This window comes from Cinclus cinclus, chromosome 10 (assembly GCF_963662255.1).
Source record: "Cinclus cinclus chromosome 10, bCinCin1.1, whole genome shotgun sequence".
NCBI classification, from domain to species: Eukaryota; Metazoa; Chordata; class Aves; order Passeriformes; family Cinclidae; genus Cinclus; species Cinclus cinclus.
This window is the reverse complement of record NC_085055.1, coordinates 9832647-9850214: the sequence shown is the minus strand read 5'-3', so window position 1 is coordinate 9850214 and position 17568 is coordinate 9832647. Positions and strand designations below refer to the sequence as shown.

At 39.7% G+C, this 17568-nt stretch overlaps 1 protein-coding gene across 1 annotated transcript in view; it reads left to right on the top strand.

Moving 5' to 3' along the window:
* Positions 1–462: 462 nt before the first annotated feature.
* LRCH3 (leucine rich repeats and calponin homology domain containing 3) overlaps positions 463–17568 on the top strand; it is a 55786-nt gene continuing 38680 nt past the window's right edge. Inside the window, exon 1 of the mRNA XM_062498832.1 lies at positions 463–680. Coding sequence (XP_062354816.1) covers positions 470–680 — 211 coding nt within the window. The 5' untranslated portion in view covers positions 463–469. The remainder of the gene's footprint in view (positions 681–17568) is intronic.

Genomic DNA, 17568 nt, shown 5'->3' with positions numbered 1-17568 from the left:
CAGGTGGGTTCAGTGGAAGCAGCTCGGCAAGATGGCATTTAATGAAGATGTCACGAAGGGTGTGGCCTTTTAATGCCATCAATCCTTAAGTTAAAAAACGTGAAGCAGTTGTTACATTTCCCATGTAGCGGAGCTCTCTGCGCTCTTCTCTTGTTTTGCTGCCGGAACGGGCCCGACACGCAGCAGCTTCTGAGCGATGCGCACCCAGAAACCATCCTCTGACATCTCACGTTGTCGGGAAAACTAGAATTTCTAACATTTGCAGCAGGTGTCCAGGCGTGTCCGGGAGGGTGGCTCCCTTGCAGGCCGGCTGACCCGAGGAGAGGCTGGAGAAGCGAGGCTGGCCCGGCCCGGCCCGGCCCGAACGGATGCGGTGCCCGCGCGCTCCCGGCGCTGTCGGGTGGCGGCCGCGCATGCGCCCCTGCCGCGCGCTCTGGCATGCGCCGTGTGGCCGGGCTGTGGCGGGGAAATGGCGGCGCCGGAGGGCGGCTCTGCCGCGATGCCCGCGGCTTGTCCCGCTCCGCCTGGTCCCTCGGCTCCCGGCTCCTGGAGCCGCTCCTTAGACCGAGCCCTAGAAGAAGCGGCGGTCAGCGGGACCCTCAGTTTGAGCGGCAGGAAGCTCCGGGACTATCCGCGGGCCAGCGCCGCCAACCACGATCTCAGCGACACCACCCAGGCTGGTGAGAGGGGCGAGGTAGCGGGGAAGGGGAGCGGGGCTCTCGGAGAGAGTTTGGGGCTCCTGGCTGCCCAGCCAGCCCTCCGCTCAGGACTGAGTCTGAGGCGACCAATTTGTTGTCTCTTCGTTAAACTGAAGCTGGTTTCGCCTCTTCCCTTCGCTCTCCGCCCTTCCTCTCCTCGGCTGAGGCAGGATGGAGGAGCTGTGGCAGGGTTCTTCCTCTGCCCGCTTGATGAGATCTCTCCCATATGTAGGGGGTTTTTTTTCTTTATCATCTCTGCCGTAAAAATGTTTCCTTTATGGCGAATTGTTTTCAAAAGCGTTGTGGGGTTTTTCTCAGCATTGCTGCTTACTGCTGTGTTTTTAGCCAGTGTTGTTCTTGCTCTGATACATCTCTATGTGAGTGTGTATATATACATATACGTGTGCACCCTCACAGTCTCTCATCTTCTCCTGCTGACACTGGTAAACATCTTTCCAAGAAGACCTGTCAGGTGCGTGTATGCTAAAGAAGCTATTTCTTATAAGTTCTAAAAGGTCTTATGCTTCTGTTATTGTAACTTCAAACAGCCATAAAAAAGATATGAAAAACACTGAATATAATCACAGCCCTTTTCTTTTTTTCTCGCGTATAACGTGTATTTAAGGATATTAAAGATTATTAATTACTTTACAAGGTGCAGGAAGCAATAAGGTTTTTATTCTCTCTGTTCCTTAAATGTATTCATAAGAATAGACTAAAAACGTATTCTGTGACTGTAAGTATCTCAATCAGAAGTGAAAATACATCTGTGTTTGCATACTGCTGTACTAAATAGAGAGATGAGACTTGGGAAAATTATATAGATCAGATTTAGTCAATTTTGATCGTGCAGTTGTATAAATGAAGTCAAAGTAGCTTTAAAAGGTGTCAGCATGCCATCTGTTTTTAGCTTTGAAATTAGTAACTTGGATTTTCTAGTACTGAGTTGTAGCTTGAAAGCTTAGAAATTAGCTTCCAGTGTAACTTTTTTTTCAAGTTACCATGTTGTTAGTAAGTGTGCTGGTAATACTGTCAGTTAAGTAATTCAAAATGGAACCTTCTTTAAATTGTCTTGACTTCATACTCTGTAACCTCCTACTTATGCCAAAATCTCTCACTAACTAAAGAAACTCTCATGAAAATTAGCAAACCTTTTGACAACAGTCGTTTGCATGTCTTGAATGTATCTATACATTAAAAGGTGCTTCTTGTCTCAGGATATAACTTTTTGGGTTAGTTTTTGTTTCATTTGTGCAAGTGCTGTTGCACAGTGAATGTGTAGTGGATTAATCTGTAAGCAAATGTAGCATACACATTTGTGAGGAGTTTGGGCTTTTTGTTTATAACACTATTCTTTTACTGTACTCTTAAACAATTTGTGGGAATTCTTGTTCCCACCAAGGTTCCCATCTATTGTGATGAATATTTGCATTGTAGTTGTTCAAGAAGCATTAAATGCTAATAAGCAGCAGTTCATGCCATACACTTTTGTGCATTTTTCATCACAATGAACCTTAGAAAAAAGCTAGAACTGTTCTTAAATTGTAAAAAGCAAAGCTTATTGAGTGTGTGGGGATGCACATCATGTTTCAATTCTCTGTTTTGAAGGCTTCTGTGAATAACTTAATCTTGTGGGGTTTTTTTAGCGTGGTCTGTTCTGTGACTTATTTGTTTTGAATAATGCTGGGCAAAGTTTTGTTCATGGGAGGCTTAAAATTCTTTTATATAGGACTAGCCACAAATAATATAATACAATGTATTTTGTGTTAGGTGTTATAAACACTAAAAGTAAACAGCACCCCACACTGTAGACTTTCAAGAGCCACCCTACATGCTGTGCCAGACTCCAAATGCATGAGGTGCTGCATGTCTGTGTTTCATAAAAATTACTGAAATTGCTCCCAAATTACAAATTCAGTTGCAAACCTTAATATGAAACAGCAGTGTGCAAACCTTCCTCCTCATGTGCCTGAACAGACACATCTCTAGCGTGAATCATATACTGATACACCTCATTCCCATTCTAGTAGCAATAAAAGTAACTGCATGTCAGTGTGACCACATTGATGCTTAGGAGGTGGGGATGAATCACATCCCTCATTAATGTAACTACCCTGCCAGAAGACCAGGATCTCACAGTGCCTGGAGCCCTAGTAGAGCCACTGGCCTAGCCTGGAAACTCCTCTCAACACTGGTGAGCCAGCAAAGCGGGTCAGTAGGAACAGGGTGTCAGGGATCAGAGCTTTGATCAAGTTTAGTTGGGTGCCCTTGTGCGGATTTTGAGGTTTATGGTGGGTGATGTCAGCCATAAGATGCATTTTCAGGTATTAATTCAATGGAAAGATAACCTTTCTTTGGACCTTGTAAGGGTTCAGATTTGACTAATACCAGCTCAAGTTGTAATAGCTTCTAAGTACCGTTCTTAACCGTTCAGTAAACAGTCACCAGAGCAGCAAAAACAGGTGAGGTTTGCTGCACTTTATTTTTGAACTTTTGAATACAGTATTTCATTTAGATGGTAAAATAAAGTTCCTCATTAATAATTTTCTTCAGTCCTTAAACTTCTCACTGGAAAGTGGATTGTCTAGTCATGTCACGGCCTTGGCTGCTTCTGGGCACTGCTTTCTTCCAGATGATGAAGACCCACATGTGACTCTTTAAACCAAGATCAGTGCTTAAGGTTACTCTCAGAACTGAGCATATAACATCATCAGGCAGTAAAGCAGTAGTGAGTTTATAGTTGTTTTGTACTTTGACTGGAATTAAGATCACATATGAAATCAAGCTGAAGATGGGATAGTCTGTGCTGGAAAGCTTTGGCATGGATTAGCAGGAATGTAATTCCCTGCAGTGTGTGATGCAATGACCCCTGTCATGTTCTCATGTGTGAGGGATGTGCAAGAAATGCAGTGTTGTAATAACTAATAACTTAGATACTGAAAGAGTATCTCATTCCTTTATAATCCTCCCTTACAGCTTAATTGGTCTTTTAGGAAGTGGCTTAGGTTTACAGAGCTCATCAGTGCTGAAGAATGAGCAAACTTCTTCATTATCAAATGAAGGATATGCTTTAACATTCATTATCTCTCCCCATTTTATCTCAGTTACAACCCATTCGTTCATTCCACTTCTGTTCTTGACCACAGAATTGGAAAAGGAAGGGCTATAAACAACCTGAGTTAAATGTGAAAGGAAGCACACTTGCATTTTGCCAGCGTTAATGTAGATTCTTATGTCATTACTTGACAGCTTTCCCAGTGGCCTCAAGCATACATTGAGAAGAAAAGTTATTTGTCAAACCCTCCATGACAGCTGTAATTACTTAAACCACTCACTGTCTCCATTTTTAAAGGAGAAGTTGGGAATAAGTGGGTTTATGCAATAAAATAAATGTTCATTGCATGGAAATTGAATAAGATAATTACATGCAGCTCACTATGTCTTGTTTCTGGAATATATTAGTAGCAAAAAAGGATGGAAGGACTCTGACCGGGAAGAATAAAATGGCCTGCAGTGCCTTTACAATGGCTTTACCAATAAGGCATCTCTGTAATTTTGTTCTTACTAGCTCTCCATAGAAATGGTAAAATCTGACCATAGTGTCAGTAAAATTTCTATATGCCAAGTGCTTGCATGCATCCAGAAGGACTGCAATGAGTGTGTGAGTGTTCTGCAGTGAAGGATCTCACTGGTGTTTTTCATTCCTGCTAGGAGTTCAGTTGGTGCTGCCTAATGAAACGTACAATGGCTTGGGAAGCACAGCGTGGCTCAGATAACAGTGGCCCTGTGACCCAAACGTTTGTTCTTAAAGCCACAACAGCACAGTCAAAACCAGCTAAAAGTAATTTTTTTAAATCTCAGTTACTGTATTTCGAATGTAGACTTGTTGTGATCTTTAAGGTAACTTGGAAAGAATTGGAATTACAGTTTGTTCAAGTCTCAGTCTGCCAACAGAGTTTACAGTTTTGATACTTAGGTTATCTAAAGTTTCAGTATTAAAGCCCAAAACCTGATATATCAGTAGGTTCGTTCAGAGTCTCGTGATTGCATTTGTGTCCTTACCAAACCCCAAAGAGAAACGCCCTGTCCAGAGGTTCTAGTAGCTGTGGGAGTGAGAAGGAGAGAGGATCAGAACCCTTCCCCTGACTTTGGACAGTAATCCAGCTTGTTCCATCCAGCTGCATTTTTTGGTCTTAGCTCCTACATGTGTCAGTCCTTGTTTAATTTGATTATCACTCCCTTTTGTTTTTGTTGTTCTTGTGTTTCTGTTATTAGGAAGTCTTGATCTCATGTGGTCTGTGTATAAATACTGGCAGTTCTTGGTCTAATGGAGTTGTCTGTGTGGTGCTTTGGTAAATTGCTAAATTGAGGTCAGTTCTCTGGGTTTTTTTGTTGTTTTGTTTTTATGGTTGTTGTTACCCTGAAAAAACAGAGCAGTAGGCTGTGGTAGTTTATAGTTCATTTCTGTTGGAATGTGTTGGGTTTGGATGGGGACCTGAGAACTGCAGTAATGCTCAACTGTTCTTGGCACACAGGAAGTCTTTTTGCCTAACATTTTATGTCAACTGGGAAAAAGCAATCTGAGCTTGTAGTTTCTAATCCTTGTGGCAATAAAAGCAATATGTGACATTCAGATTGCCTTTGTTTAACGAGTTTATCTTTTAAAACAAACAATAAAGTCCCACCATCAAATTTTACTACCAGTGAGCTCTTGTAAGTAGTCGTCAGTGGTGTTGCATGTGTTTCTAGTTACTTCACTAGTTTTCCCCTTCCTTGAGTCCATCATAATCAGATTTAATTTGTTTTTAATACTGTCCTGTTTGCATATGCCCTCGTAGTTATATTTTTGGAGATAAATGTTAACTACATAAAAAGTAAAGAGGGTAGGGATTCATAGTTGGAGATATTGAGCCCTGCAGTCACATGAAGGACAAATTAGAATTTAGGGGAAAAAAGGAAATACCTGTGTTTCTTTCATGGCACTTCCAGCCCTGTTCTCCCATGGCTGTAGCTGTGCTTGGAGGTAAAAAAATTCATCCTTGTTAAATGCTCCCTGAAGGCCATCATAAATACACAGCCTAATATGATCCAAGTTCTGTGCTGATGCCAAAAGGGGAAGTTCTGTCTTCATCTCCTGCTGCACAGTCAACATCAGCAATCCTAGTGCCTTGCAGCAAGCTGTTTCATACTTACCTGGCTGAAAATCCAGCCAATAACTACTTGTATCGAATCCTTGGACAGCTCACTGCATTTTGACCTGCATGTGAATGCCAGCAAAAGGAAAGGATGGAAGAACTTCATGGGCAATAAGGATGAGAGGGTCTGTTCTGGTAGGTGTGTAAGCTTAAATTCATTCATACCTGTTGTGAAATGACACCTTAACTCTGTTTTGTAACCTCTTACCACTGACCTGCTGTAAATTTGGTAATCATTTTCTGTCAAACAGTGTGCTGGCCTTTGACTCAGTAAGAATTTTTTATTCTACAGTACGGCTTATAGAGCTCAGTTTGGTTCAGTGAAATGTTATTGCTGATAGGTTTGGCTTTTGTGCATTCATTTGGCAAAATAGATTATTTTATGTAAGTAGTTTTAAACTTCCGGTTCATGTTTAGAATGAGTAGATGTAATTAGTTTATTCAGAAGAACCAGCAGTACCGAATTAGTTACAACAAACACTGCAAATTATGTACCATGTGTAAAAAATAAAATTACATGGTAGCTAACAAAAGGCTATAACTCAATTCAAGGGTTCTTCTCTCTGTAATAACTAATCAGGCTTGAATCTCATGGTTTCTGATGCTGGCCAAACAGCTTGAATGAATTGCAGTTGTGTACTCATCTGCAGCCATGTGCTGTGCAGGGTGCTTTCTTCTTCATCTGCTGTGTCCCTCTCTTCAAAGTGAAGGAGTGGAAGTTCATTCATGTTAGAAATGTCTAGTGGTTGGATTTATCAGTGCATCAGAATTAAAAGTATTGCCTTAATTGCCTGAATTACAGATATTTAGAGAAGATGCAAAGGGAACAGAATTGTGGTCTCTTCTTTATAAAGCTGTTGTGCCTAAGTTTTACTTCTATATTTGTGCAGGAAGAGGGTTTAATGTTTCAGCCTGAAGTCCCCAAAACTGTCACAATAATCCTTGACTTCAGCCTCACTTACAATGCCACACTACAAACTCCTGCTTCCACTGAGAGCCCACGTCTTTCTGGAGTGAGGAGTCTTTGTTCTCATCTAGCTGATAATGTGGCTGATTTGAAAGTTAAAGTATTTACACTCATAACTTTCTTCCAATGAGCTTCAGGCACTCCAAAGTGAGAAAATGCCAAAACCCCCTAATTTGCTATGCAGCCGAGGTGTTGGCTGCTGGAACATATGGTTTGTGACCATAATATGCTCTCTGCAGAGAGCAGGAGGATTAGGGGGGCATCTATTCAGTTCCACCCACCACCCAGACATTGTGCGGTGACCCATGTGAATTTTAGTTTCTTTATTCAGCTTATTGTTGAAACTTAGCTTTGAATACAGAAATGTGTTATTGTTGCCTTGGGCTTTTGGGGTAGTGCTCCAGACTATTGAAAAGTTTTGAAACACTATTTTTAATGTAATCTCTGCGCAGTGAAGCATGGTAATGTTACTGCATTTTATATATATGAAGCTTGGAATGGTACAAAGTTTGAAAGCATCTGCTGATTATTTAAAAATTTAAAATACTTAGTGCCTGAACTTAAAGTCATTATTTTTAAATGTAGCTTTTAATAACTTCAGATGTCTTGGTGACTCCTCAGAAATACTGGGAATCAAGCCCAACAACTAGAAGAAATATGATTAATTATTGTATTTTTGAAATATGAGTTTAGAAAATTTGCTTAGTAATATGAAGGAAATATATGGCACTGACAGTATGCAATCTGTTTTTCCAAAGCAGCGTTCACTACTTTCAGTTTAACAATCCCTTTTTCTTTGTGTAATTCCCTGGTTTTTTTCCCCAATGGTTTTTCAACAGCACTCTCTTTTATAAGACTTTGACTGTGATCAGTCCTGATTCTTACAGTAACTTCATCTTGTCTGAAAAAAATTATTTAAACAGAAAAATTTTGAAGAAGAATGAAAAGTGGTATGTGGTTTTTAATTAAAGACATGTGGATGGTAGATATGCACAGGAAACAAGCAATTAAAGTTCTGTGGGCATCTTTGATGATAGACTGTATCATCCTTGTGCTTGATTTAGCAGTGTTCTTAACTGAGTTTTCTCTGTTTGAAATATCATTGTGTTTTCAGGTTGCTTTCCTGATGCTGAATTCTAAATTCAGGCTGAGTTTTAGTCAGAGATGCAGTCTGAATTTTCTAGGAAGGTTAAATGGAATAAAGCTGGCATCTGCGTGGCTCATCTGGCCAGTTCAAACCTTTGCATTTCTTTTAGGTGAGCCAGCAAGATAGCAGGAGGCTGTCATTCCCTGGAACCTGTTTGTAGGGTGGAATGCTGTACTTCCAAGTTGTACAGATGTTTGAGGGCAGAGGTGATAGTTTGAGCAGATCTTAGGTTCTGTGTTTGGGTGTTCTGGAGGTGATTATGTTCTGCCAGGTGATTATGCTCTACACAGGTTTCTTCCTGTGTCCATGTCACATGTTGTTCCCAGCAATGTTTGTTGTCTCAGTTCTGTCTGTTCTGCCCACGTTTTTGTAGGGTTTTTGTTTTTTTATGGTTGGTCGGTTGGTTGGTTGTTTTTATGGGGTTTTTTTGTCTCCTTTAGCCCAGCTTCCATGTCTTAACACTTTCTACTTTTCTTGTTCATCTTGCCTGGTCTCAAGTGCCTCTCTCATCACCAGCTCCAGTCTTCTCATCCAAGATGTCACCGTGATAAAAAGATGAATAATTGGTATCTTAACATTTGGTTAATACCTTTTTAAATACCAGGAGAAATACCTTTTAAAAGCCAAGGAAAAAAATAATTTTAGGATGCTGATGAGACAAGTAATAATTTGAATGTGCTTAATTAATGATTACTATTATTTGTGGTCACATATATTGACCTTTAGTTCAGTCATAGACCAAGGCTTCTACTGGTCTTTGAGCTAGTGTCAGTCATGCTGTTCTCAGGGACTGAGAGTCACTGAGCACAATAATAGCAGGACAATTAGGAGCTTGTCATTACATTGGTTCCAAGCTCAGCTATGGAATAAATGTTTTCGTAGAGGACCACGACTGAATGTGGTTATGAGCCATAAAATATCTGCTATTTCCTTTCATACTGCTGGCTTGCAAAGGACTGTGAAGATTTGTGCTTAGCAAGGTAAAAAAGTTATCTTTGGAACCCATCTATGCCAAAACAGCAGGTCAGCCATTAGAGCTGTAAACTTACTGCAAATATTCAGATGTTAAATATTTAATAACTCTGTTCTGCTGGGTGCAAGTTGTGTCACATCATTCAGGGATGGCTGTGTGTCAGGTTGTTACAATTACCATTAGAAGTTAGTGTGGAAATCCCAGGAGCTTCACTGTTGGTAACAGTCATCAAACCTTCACTGCTGATTAGCTCAGAACTGGCATTGTGTTCTGAGCATGATGAAGGAAATTACACACACACATTTCAGCTCATGATCTGGCTGTGAATTATGTAACTGAGTAATACAGATGTGATATTTTAAACATCTGCCATCTCTGCTTTCACAAATATGGTAAAATGAGAAATGTATCTTTTTGGGTTTTTTATCAACATTTTTGCACTGCAGTTTCTGCTCACAGCCCCTGTATTACCCTGTAGTGGTTAAGAAATAAGTCTGGAAATTCCATTTGAAAAACATGTTATCAGTTTGTAATCAGACTGCTTAAGTAGTTTTCCACATATAAATAAAATTAAATACTATTCAGTTTATATTCCTTTCACTTAAAAGGCATTTTTCCTTCTTGGATGCATAAAACAAAAGGCAAAATTACAGATTTTCATCAATAATGCAGTTGTTGCCCCAGTGCTGCCAGATTTGCAATATATAAATGGAAAAAGAACCTTTAACTGTTTTAATAATAATTGTTATTCTTTCTCTCTAATTAGATTTTCATATAGAAATGTGATTTTAAAAAACCCCTTAACTTTAGCTGTATCCTTGCCATGTGATAAGAGTTCTTTTCAATTCTTGACTGTGCTGAAAATGTTATAAAAAGAAATACAGGGGTTTTTAGAAGCATGCGTTGCAAGCTGTATGAATGGATTCTGGGATAACTCAAATGAGGTGTTGTTCTCTCTGTTTTGGGGAAGGTGCTTCTTCTTTTAATGAATATCTACAGCACATGTCCCTGGGGCTTTCTCAGTATAGTCAGGAGAAATGTGTCTGATACCTGACAGTTGTTTGGGATAACAGCAGCAAACAAACAAACAAAAAGGCCTGAGTAGAACCCTGAGATTTTCTCTTCTCCAGTCTGTGGCCTGGCTGCCACTTCACCCTTGGAGAAGCACTTTATACTTCAGTTTTCCTCAGCTGGAGGTGTTTCAGTCTGCTGAACACTGGTGTCTGTTTTTTAGTCATGTTAGAAAAAAGCGTTGTTCATATTTACAGTATGCATTTCAGATTTGCCTGTTTGAACTATAAAGAAATCCTATCGCTGCATTTCCCAATTCTTTGTATCTTGCTTTCCTTATTTTGTGTGGCACTGTCTGCTTCCTTCCTGTGTGCACCACAACACATCCTTATGTCAGAGGCATTTAGAGAAGAACTTGTTTGGTGTATTGTTTTACTTCTCTGGCAAAAGCATTTAATTTTGAAGCTGGAAACCAGAGTTTGTGCTCCATGAAGAGAGGAGGAAAAAAAATTATAGGTCATCCATCTTATGTGGGGGACTTTTTAAATCTCATTTCAAGTTTTATATCGCATATAAGTGAATTGATTGAAACAGGTTTTTCATATGCCTTTGTATTTTATTTCTGTGCCAGATGATTTGAAGCTATGTGACTACATTATGTAATATCATAAAATTGCATGTTGTGAAGAAGAGTCATTCTGGGTGTAATGTTGGTATTAATTTTTTCTGGCGATGTCAAACTCCAGTGGCAAACTTTCATTTTTTTGGTCTGTTTATGGCTACTTGTCTTATGATCCTGCCACTCTTGTTATCTGACTCTGCATCCCTGAAATGCAGTACTCTCTTTTACTTAGTATTTCTTGTCACAGTTGCAACAGTTGTTTCTTCGTTGGCTGTAGGTGCTGTGTAAATAAAAGATTCTTGTTTCTTAAATACTATCAGGAGAAATACAAACCAAAATAGTTTTATTTTGAAATATGGTTTGTGGTGAGACTTCTCACAAGTTTCTCATTTTTTTTATAGTGGCCAGGGAGTTTTATTTTACTTCTCTTAGAAGTAGAGATGCATTTCTGTGCCTCTGCTGATCTCAGGATATATTTTCTTCATCATATTCTGATTACAGTAATGAACTCAGTATTACTTTCAGGGCAAGAGAAATACCCTGTACTGCCACTGTTGTTAGTGCTTTATCATAATTTTATTTTTTAATATAATATCAGATATCCTGCTTGACTCACATTTTCCTACCTTTATTTTTTTTTTTTTTTTTTTTTTTGCTGATCACTTCCATATTTATACTGAAGTTAGATGAATCTTTTAATACTGTGCCATTCTTATGATGTTGTTCAAATATCAGGGCAAATTATTTTCAGTGTTTAACCAGCCCTTCCAGTTTGTGCGTGGTTCAATGGCTTATTTGCTATTCAGTGAATATCAGATCTGTAATTCCAAGACTCTGAAGTTTTCCAGTAACCTTGCTGCATCAAAGCACTTCTCTCTTATCTCCCCCCAAAGCCCGTGCAGACTTTAAGAAGTTGTTAAAGCTGAATTACTTCCATTAAATCTATTGACTAAAATCCAGGGAGTGATTTTTGCATTGGGACTGTTTTCTGTTATTTGGGGTTAGATTTCTTTGGAATATTTTTGCAGTCTCTGACTATTAATTTGCCTCCTGTTCACCCAAGCTGAAGGCTGTTGACCCTCTTTGTACTCAAGCCTGTTATCCTAGTGAAGTTGTGGGAAAGGTAAGTGGATTGAATAAATATCAAGTGTATGTTTTAACAACACTCATAATTTTTGATAGGAAAAAATAATAGATGGATCCAGAGGTTTGCACATGGACTTGCAATCTGACAATAGGCTTAGCTCCATTTTCAAAGCTTTTAAAATGTGTTTTGCTTTAAATTTATGTGGTTTTTTTTTAAAGTTGATTTTGTTTTCGTTGGGTGATTCCTTTTGTACCTGAAGGAACTTTATCTAAGGGGCTGGGGGGGATGAGTTAATTTACTGCACACTTCCCCTCACTGGTAACTTTGTGAAGCCGTCTTGGAAAATGAAACCCTGCTCTGTTGGAACTCAGTCAAGTATTTCAGGAGCAGCGGGCAGAAGGCAGTGTCGTGTTGCTGAGGAGCAGTGAATGCTCTCACACATCTCGTGTGTCCTGCCTGTGGCCCTGTGTTAGCAGGGGTGAGGCAGTTTCTCTGTTACTTGGAGGTTTTTCCATTTGAAATTCTTATATGCTTTCAAATGTACACTTTAAATTACAGTTTCATGTACATGTACAGCTAAAAATACCAGCAGTTGAAGTAATCATTATGAAATGGAATAACAGATCTCTGGAAGTGAAATTCTCATCATTGTTGTGCAGTGTGGGCAGTGGCTGCGCAGCTTCTCTTCTGTGGCTCAGTGTTTGTCAAGAATTTTTCTAGCTTTCATTTTCATCAGTTTGCAGTGAGCTGGTATAGATAAAAGTTGTACATGCAGAAAACTGTTTCACGGGAGTAGCTGGAGGGATAGAACCACCCAGCCAAAAATTTTCAAAGTGACTACTGCAGTTTGAGATTAATTTTCATCCCAGCTTAAGAGCAATGTTTGCTGTTAAACCTCAACTTAAGCATTTCCCTGAAGAGGAATCAGTATGGTTTGGTTTTGAAAGAAAAAAAAACTTCAGTGTGGTCAGATGAGTTTGGATTTTGTTTTATAAAAGGTGTTTGCTTCCACACTCATAATGTTATTTTGTGAACAAAGAGCATACAATTCACCTCAAATACTAATTGAAGAACATAATCATTTTGATACCCTTGCTACTAGTTTTTAGCAAGCTTAGCTTTTTTCTTTTTTTTTTTTTTTTTTTTTCAAAAAGTGAAGATGTATGAGATGGTGACCACCAGTCCTGTAGCCCTTGAGCCCTGGTAATATCTGCATGGTGTGTTTTTGACTGAAGGTGACTTTTATGGTTTCCAGATTCAAAATTTATTTCATATTTTGAACATATGTTTTAGCAGTTGCTGCCATTTATATCTTCATTTGTCTGTTCCCTCTGATATGGGATATTTTCCGTGCATATCCTATCCTGTTATTTTATTTCTTGACAATAAAATGGCTTGTACTGCTCAGATGACTTAGAAAGACTCGAGCTCTTTTTCTGGAATTCTGGCAATAATTGTCCTATTGAAATTGAAACACTGCTTGTGTAAAGTGTAACAGGCTTTATTTGTAAGGGATGATGTCAGCATGAGAGATGGCCTCAAGGAGCCATTAAAAGAACATAGGACTTTTGACTGTTGGACTTTACTGACTTTTCTCCTCAGTAAAATATAGCTCTGCAGAAGATGGATCAGTGTCTGCAGTGATATGAGACATTTGGTGACTTTACTGTGCAGTCTGATGAAGCTGTATCTGAGTGCCATAAATACAGAGGCACTCTATTAAGAGTGTCAGAGAAATGCAGTAATAACAGGCATAAAATTTTATAGAAATGCTTGCCTTTCTCTGAAAGTAATTGGCCTTTTTATGTGAAATTACTCACTTTGCTTTTTAGGCCCTTTGAATTTTCAGTCTGGTTTGTTTCTAGCTCTTCCCTTCGGATGTTTTGAAATGTATGCACAGCAATAGCATTTTTTTTTCTTTATTGTCTGTCCATCTGTGGACTTTATTCTATCATTCTACTTAAACTTGTGGGAAAAGGGACTATAATAACACATTGTTAACTGATTGGTGAAATAATAGGGGGAATATGCAGAATTAATGTGACAATAGGTAAATAGCAGCTGTTATATTAGCTGACATATTTATATGTGAAAATGCTTGTAGATGGAGAATTTTATGTCCAGTATTAAGATGAATTAAAGCTTTTAGCAAAATAAATATATGACTGATAGATAGATATATAGATAAGAAGTCTTTGTTAGTTGCATTTTATGTTTCCAGCCCTCCTGACTGACGCATTCCTCCTGCTTTTATTCTATTCCAAGTTATCCTTCCCTAAGTTACAGTTTACTCACAGAGCCATTAGAATGGCTAAATATATGAAATATTTTACTTACTGAGATGAAAGCCAGGGCAGAACATCTAGCAAAGTGACAGTACCACACAATATTCCTCACTCATGATCTCTTGGGGTGTGACTGATAGCCATGAGCAGATTGTTGAGGGTCTTTTATCATTGCCATCGATGTACATGGGATGCCTAAGATGGGTGTGGAAGGACCACCATGGGCAGTGTAAATGTGTTCAGAGGCACTGTACTGTCTTACAGGGTTTTTCTAGACTGGCTCAGTCCTGCCTAGAGGTCCTTGATACCTTTCTGTCAGGACTGTCATTGCCTATGATTGTACACTCTCTGCATTACGTTTTATATTAACCTGTGGGATTGCTTTGTCCTCGTATCTGACTCTTCCTTCGCCTTCCTTTTATGAATAACAGAAGGTTGGCTGTGGATTTTAAGCTACAGGCTATGGTGTCTAGTATAGTATCTGAAAGTCTTATCATGAAATGGAGGCACTAATATTTATCATGTGATTGATTTCCTGTCTTATTTTGTGAGAAGCTGTATGTGCAGCAGAGTTTATTGGCAGGAGTCTTTTCTGTTTTTCATATCTGCTTCTGCACTGCCTTTCATTCACACTTCCTGCCCCATGTTTTCCATGTAAAATCAGAAAAGAGAGAGAAATGGGTTTGAGGAGATGATGTGTGTGAAGACCCTGAAGCCCTCTGAGTGCTTGCTGACCAGTCTCTGGACGATGAGGAAAACATGGTACTTTTAACTTGTAGAAGTAAGGAAACGTGAAGTTGCCCCATAGAACCCAGAGCCTTCTGTCCTCTTGCTGAGAGCCCTGTTTCACTGGCTCAGCCCTTGCTCTTGAGGTGGCAGCTTGTATTGTGTCCTGTACTGAAGTTTATTTTTGCATACAACTTACCATGATGTAAGGACAAGTGTAGCAACATTAGCAAGCTTTTCATTAAAAACAAGATAAAAATATGTATTAAGTGACTTGACTTTCAAATTCGGCATCCCAGTTCGAGCCTGCAAAATAATGTCTTCAGCTGAACTTTTTTTACAGCCCTTTGCCACATTCGTTCCCATTTCTGCATGGCAGCTCAACTCCCACCTGCACTACAAACCAGATCACTAAGAATAAGTTGCTGTAAGTTATGAGCTGACAGCCAGGTTAGTTCTGCCCCTGTGGACATGACAAGTTGTACTCAAGTCTTGAGCCATCAGTTGGCTTGCAGTCTTCATGGGAGAGTGAAGAGATGTCAAGGAAATAGAGGAATTGTTTCTTGATTGGGAGAGTCCATAGACGGGAGGTATGTTGATGTTTTTGGAGGGAGTATGTCCATATCCTGGTATTTATTCTCCATGGTCCTGAGTGTGAGAACTGAGAAAAGCACATGTCTTAGATAAAAATAGATGATGAATAAATACAGTAGAGGTAAATTCTGTTTTGTGTTTGCTGGGAATCAAAGCAGTACATGTGAACCGTGTTATGATTCCAAGTGAAGATGTTGCAGTGAGAGGTTTTCAAACTGAGCTTAGTCTCCTTTGTTTTAGCCAAGACACTTGCATACCAGAAAATGGAATGCTTAAGGAATGCAGACTTTGATCTGATTAAATTCCAAGTAATGTCTGCTTAGAAAATCTTGATGAAAGGTTTTCTATCAAAAGACGTTTTTTTATTTCTCCTTCTTTTCTCAACTCTTTGTTAAAGCAAGACTTCAACTTGTTTGTCAATGTGCTGAAAACAGCTAATTTAAGGAAACTGTGCTGCCAAAGAAAGTCACTGCCCTCATATATCCACTGGAGAGACAGCTCATGTAAGTCCTCCCCAAGTTAGCTTCGGGCAAAATTTGCAAGAGTAGTTTAAACAGCTTCAAAAATCATGTGCGCTAACTTGACAGATTTTCTGCCTGATGTGAATTGGGAAATGCTCACACAAGCATTGCAGAATCAGTAGCTTACAGCAAAGGGCCAGTAGGGAGGACCCAAGAGAGGGGATAATTTTAGACCAGTCAAGTTGGATCCCAGAGAGTGGGGGTGACCAAGGCTTTCAGATGTCATTTAAACTGTCTTTGTTACACTGTATAAAAAGCTAGACCTGAGAGTTTCATGCTATGATTTGACTTTTTTAGTTTTAAATCAACAAGGAGTAGGTTTGTGTTAAACCCAAACAGCTTCTTTTAATGCAGTTTTATCAATTGAGGGGTGTGTGCTGCTGTACCAGCTTTGTAGGTGTAGTCTAAAGGCTGCTTTCCTTGGAGGTAAACACTGTGTGTCTGTGTTTCTGCATCCAAAAAGCAGAGGGGCCTGCAGTGCCTGCTGGACAGCGAGGAACTGAGCTTCCCAGATTTAACTGGCCTTGGTGAGCTGGAGAGTCCAGCTGCTGGGTGGGTGCCAAGTTTAGTGAGGAAAGGGAATGAAATTGTTGGAAGAGAAGAAGATTGGAGGGGTGTTTCTGGGAAGTTGGAAGCAGAGCACATGTAAAAACTTCTTTAGCTGCAAACCCCATGTGAAGGGGTGAGAATTAATTCCTGTTTTCAGACATGGTTAAACAGTTCCACTTTGCATCATCTGTGCTGTAGCAGTGCATGAGTTGCAGTTTGTCTGTAATTCTGTCTAATCTGTCCTGTTGTTTGCTGGCCAGTCATAAGGCCCGGCTGCCAGGTCACCTGACTTCCTTTTAAAGCTACTGAAAATCTCTCCCTGCTCATCTGAAAAGTGGTTTCATCTCACTCCCAAAGTGTTTGCTTAGCTCCACTATGTGCCATCCTTAAAATACCATGGTGTGTATACACAAGGACATGCCATGCTTTGTACGTACCCATAATGAGCAAAACTTGGGAGCAAATTACAGTCCTGTATTTGCTACTCTGAAAAGACCCGTTTTATTAGAAGTGTTTGTGAGTTAAGGAAACTGCCTCCCCCCCCCCAAAGAAAAAGAAGGCAGTTTCATAGTTGTTATTAACCAGCTAGGCCAAATCCCAGCTACTGCCAGAAGTCTTGGTCTTGTTCTTCAATACTCATAAAGCCACGTTCTCGTCTTCTCCCTTAGGTTGATGTTAGAGGTTACTCAACTGAAGCAGGAACTGGATCATGCCTCAGAAGGGCTGAAAACTATTTGTGGCTTTTGTTTGTTCAGGATTTGTTCTCAGTAATGAGACCAAACTGGCAGTGTAGCTGCACAGGCAGGAGTGCTGGTGCAAGGGAGAGGATGGTAGCAGATGGCCAGTAAGGAATTGCTCTGTGGCTTGGAGTGGCTGACTGTGGAGCCAGGGTCTACACTGAATAATGAATAAATAATAATTGATATAACAGTTTGATCCATTTGGGCCACAGATTTTTCTGCTCTAGAGTCAATTAGAGGAAAAGCAACTGCAGTTGTTGGAATACAAAGAGTTTCCAGTTCCTTGCAGGGACTGGAGCTTGTCACGCTTGCCTGCTCTCCAGTAACCACACAAGAACAACTATGTAATGGTGTTCAGTAGTTGTCACTGTTTGTTTTTTGTTTTTAATAAACAATATTTTTCCTTGCAAAAGGAAAATGAAATCATTTTGCAGAGGAAGTGGCATTGTATTC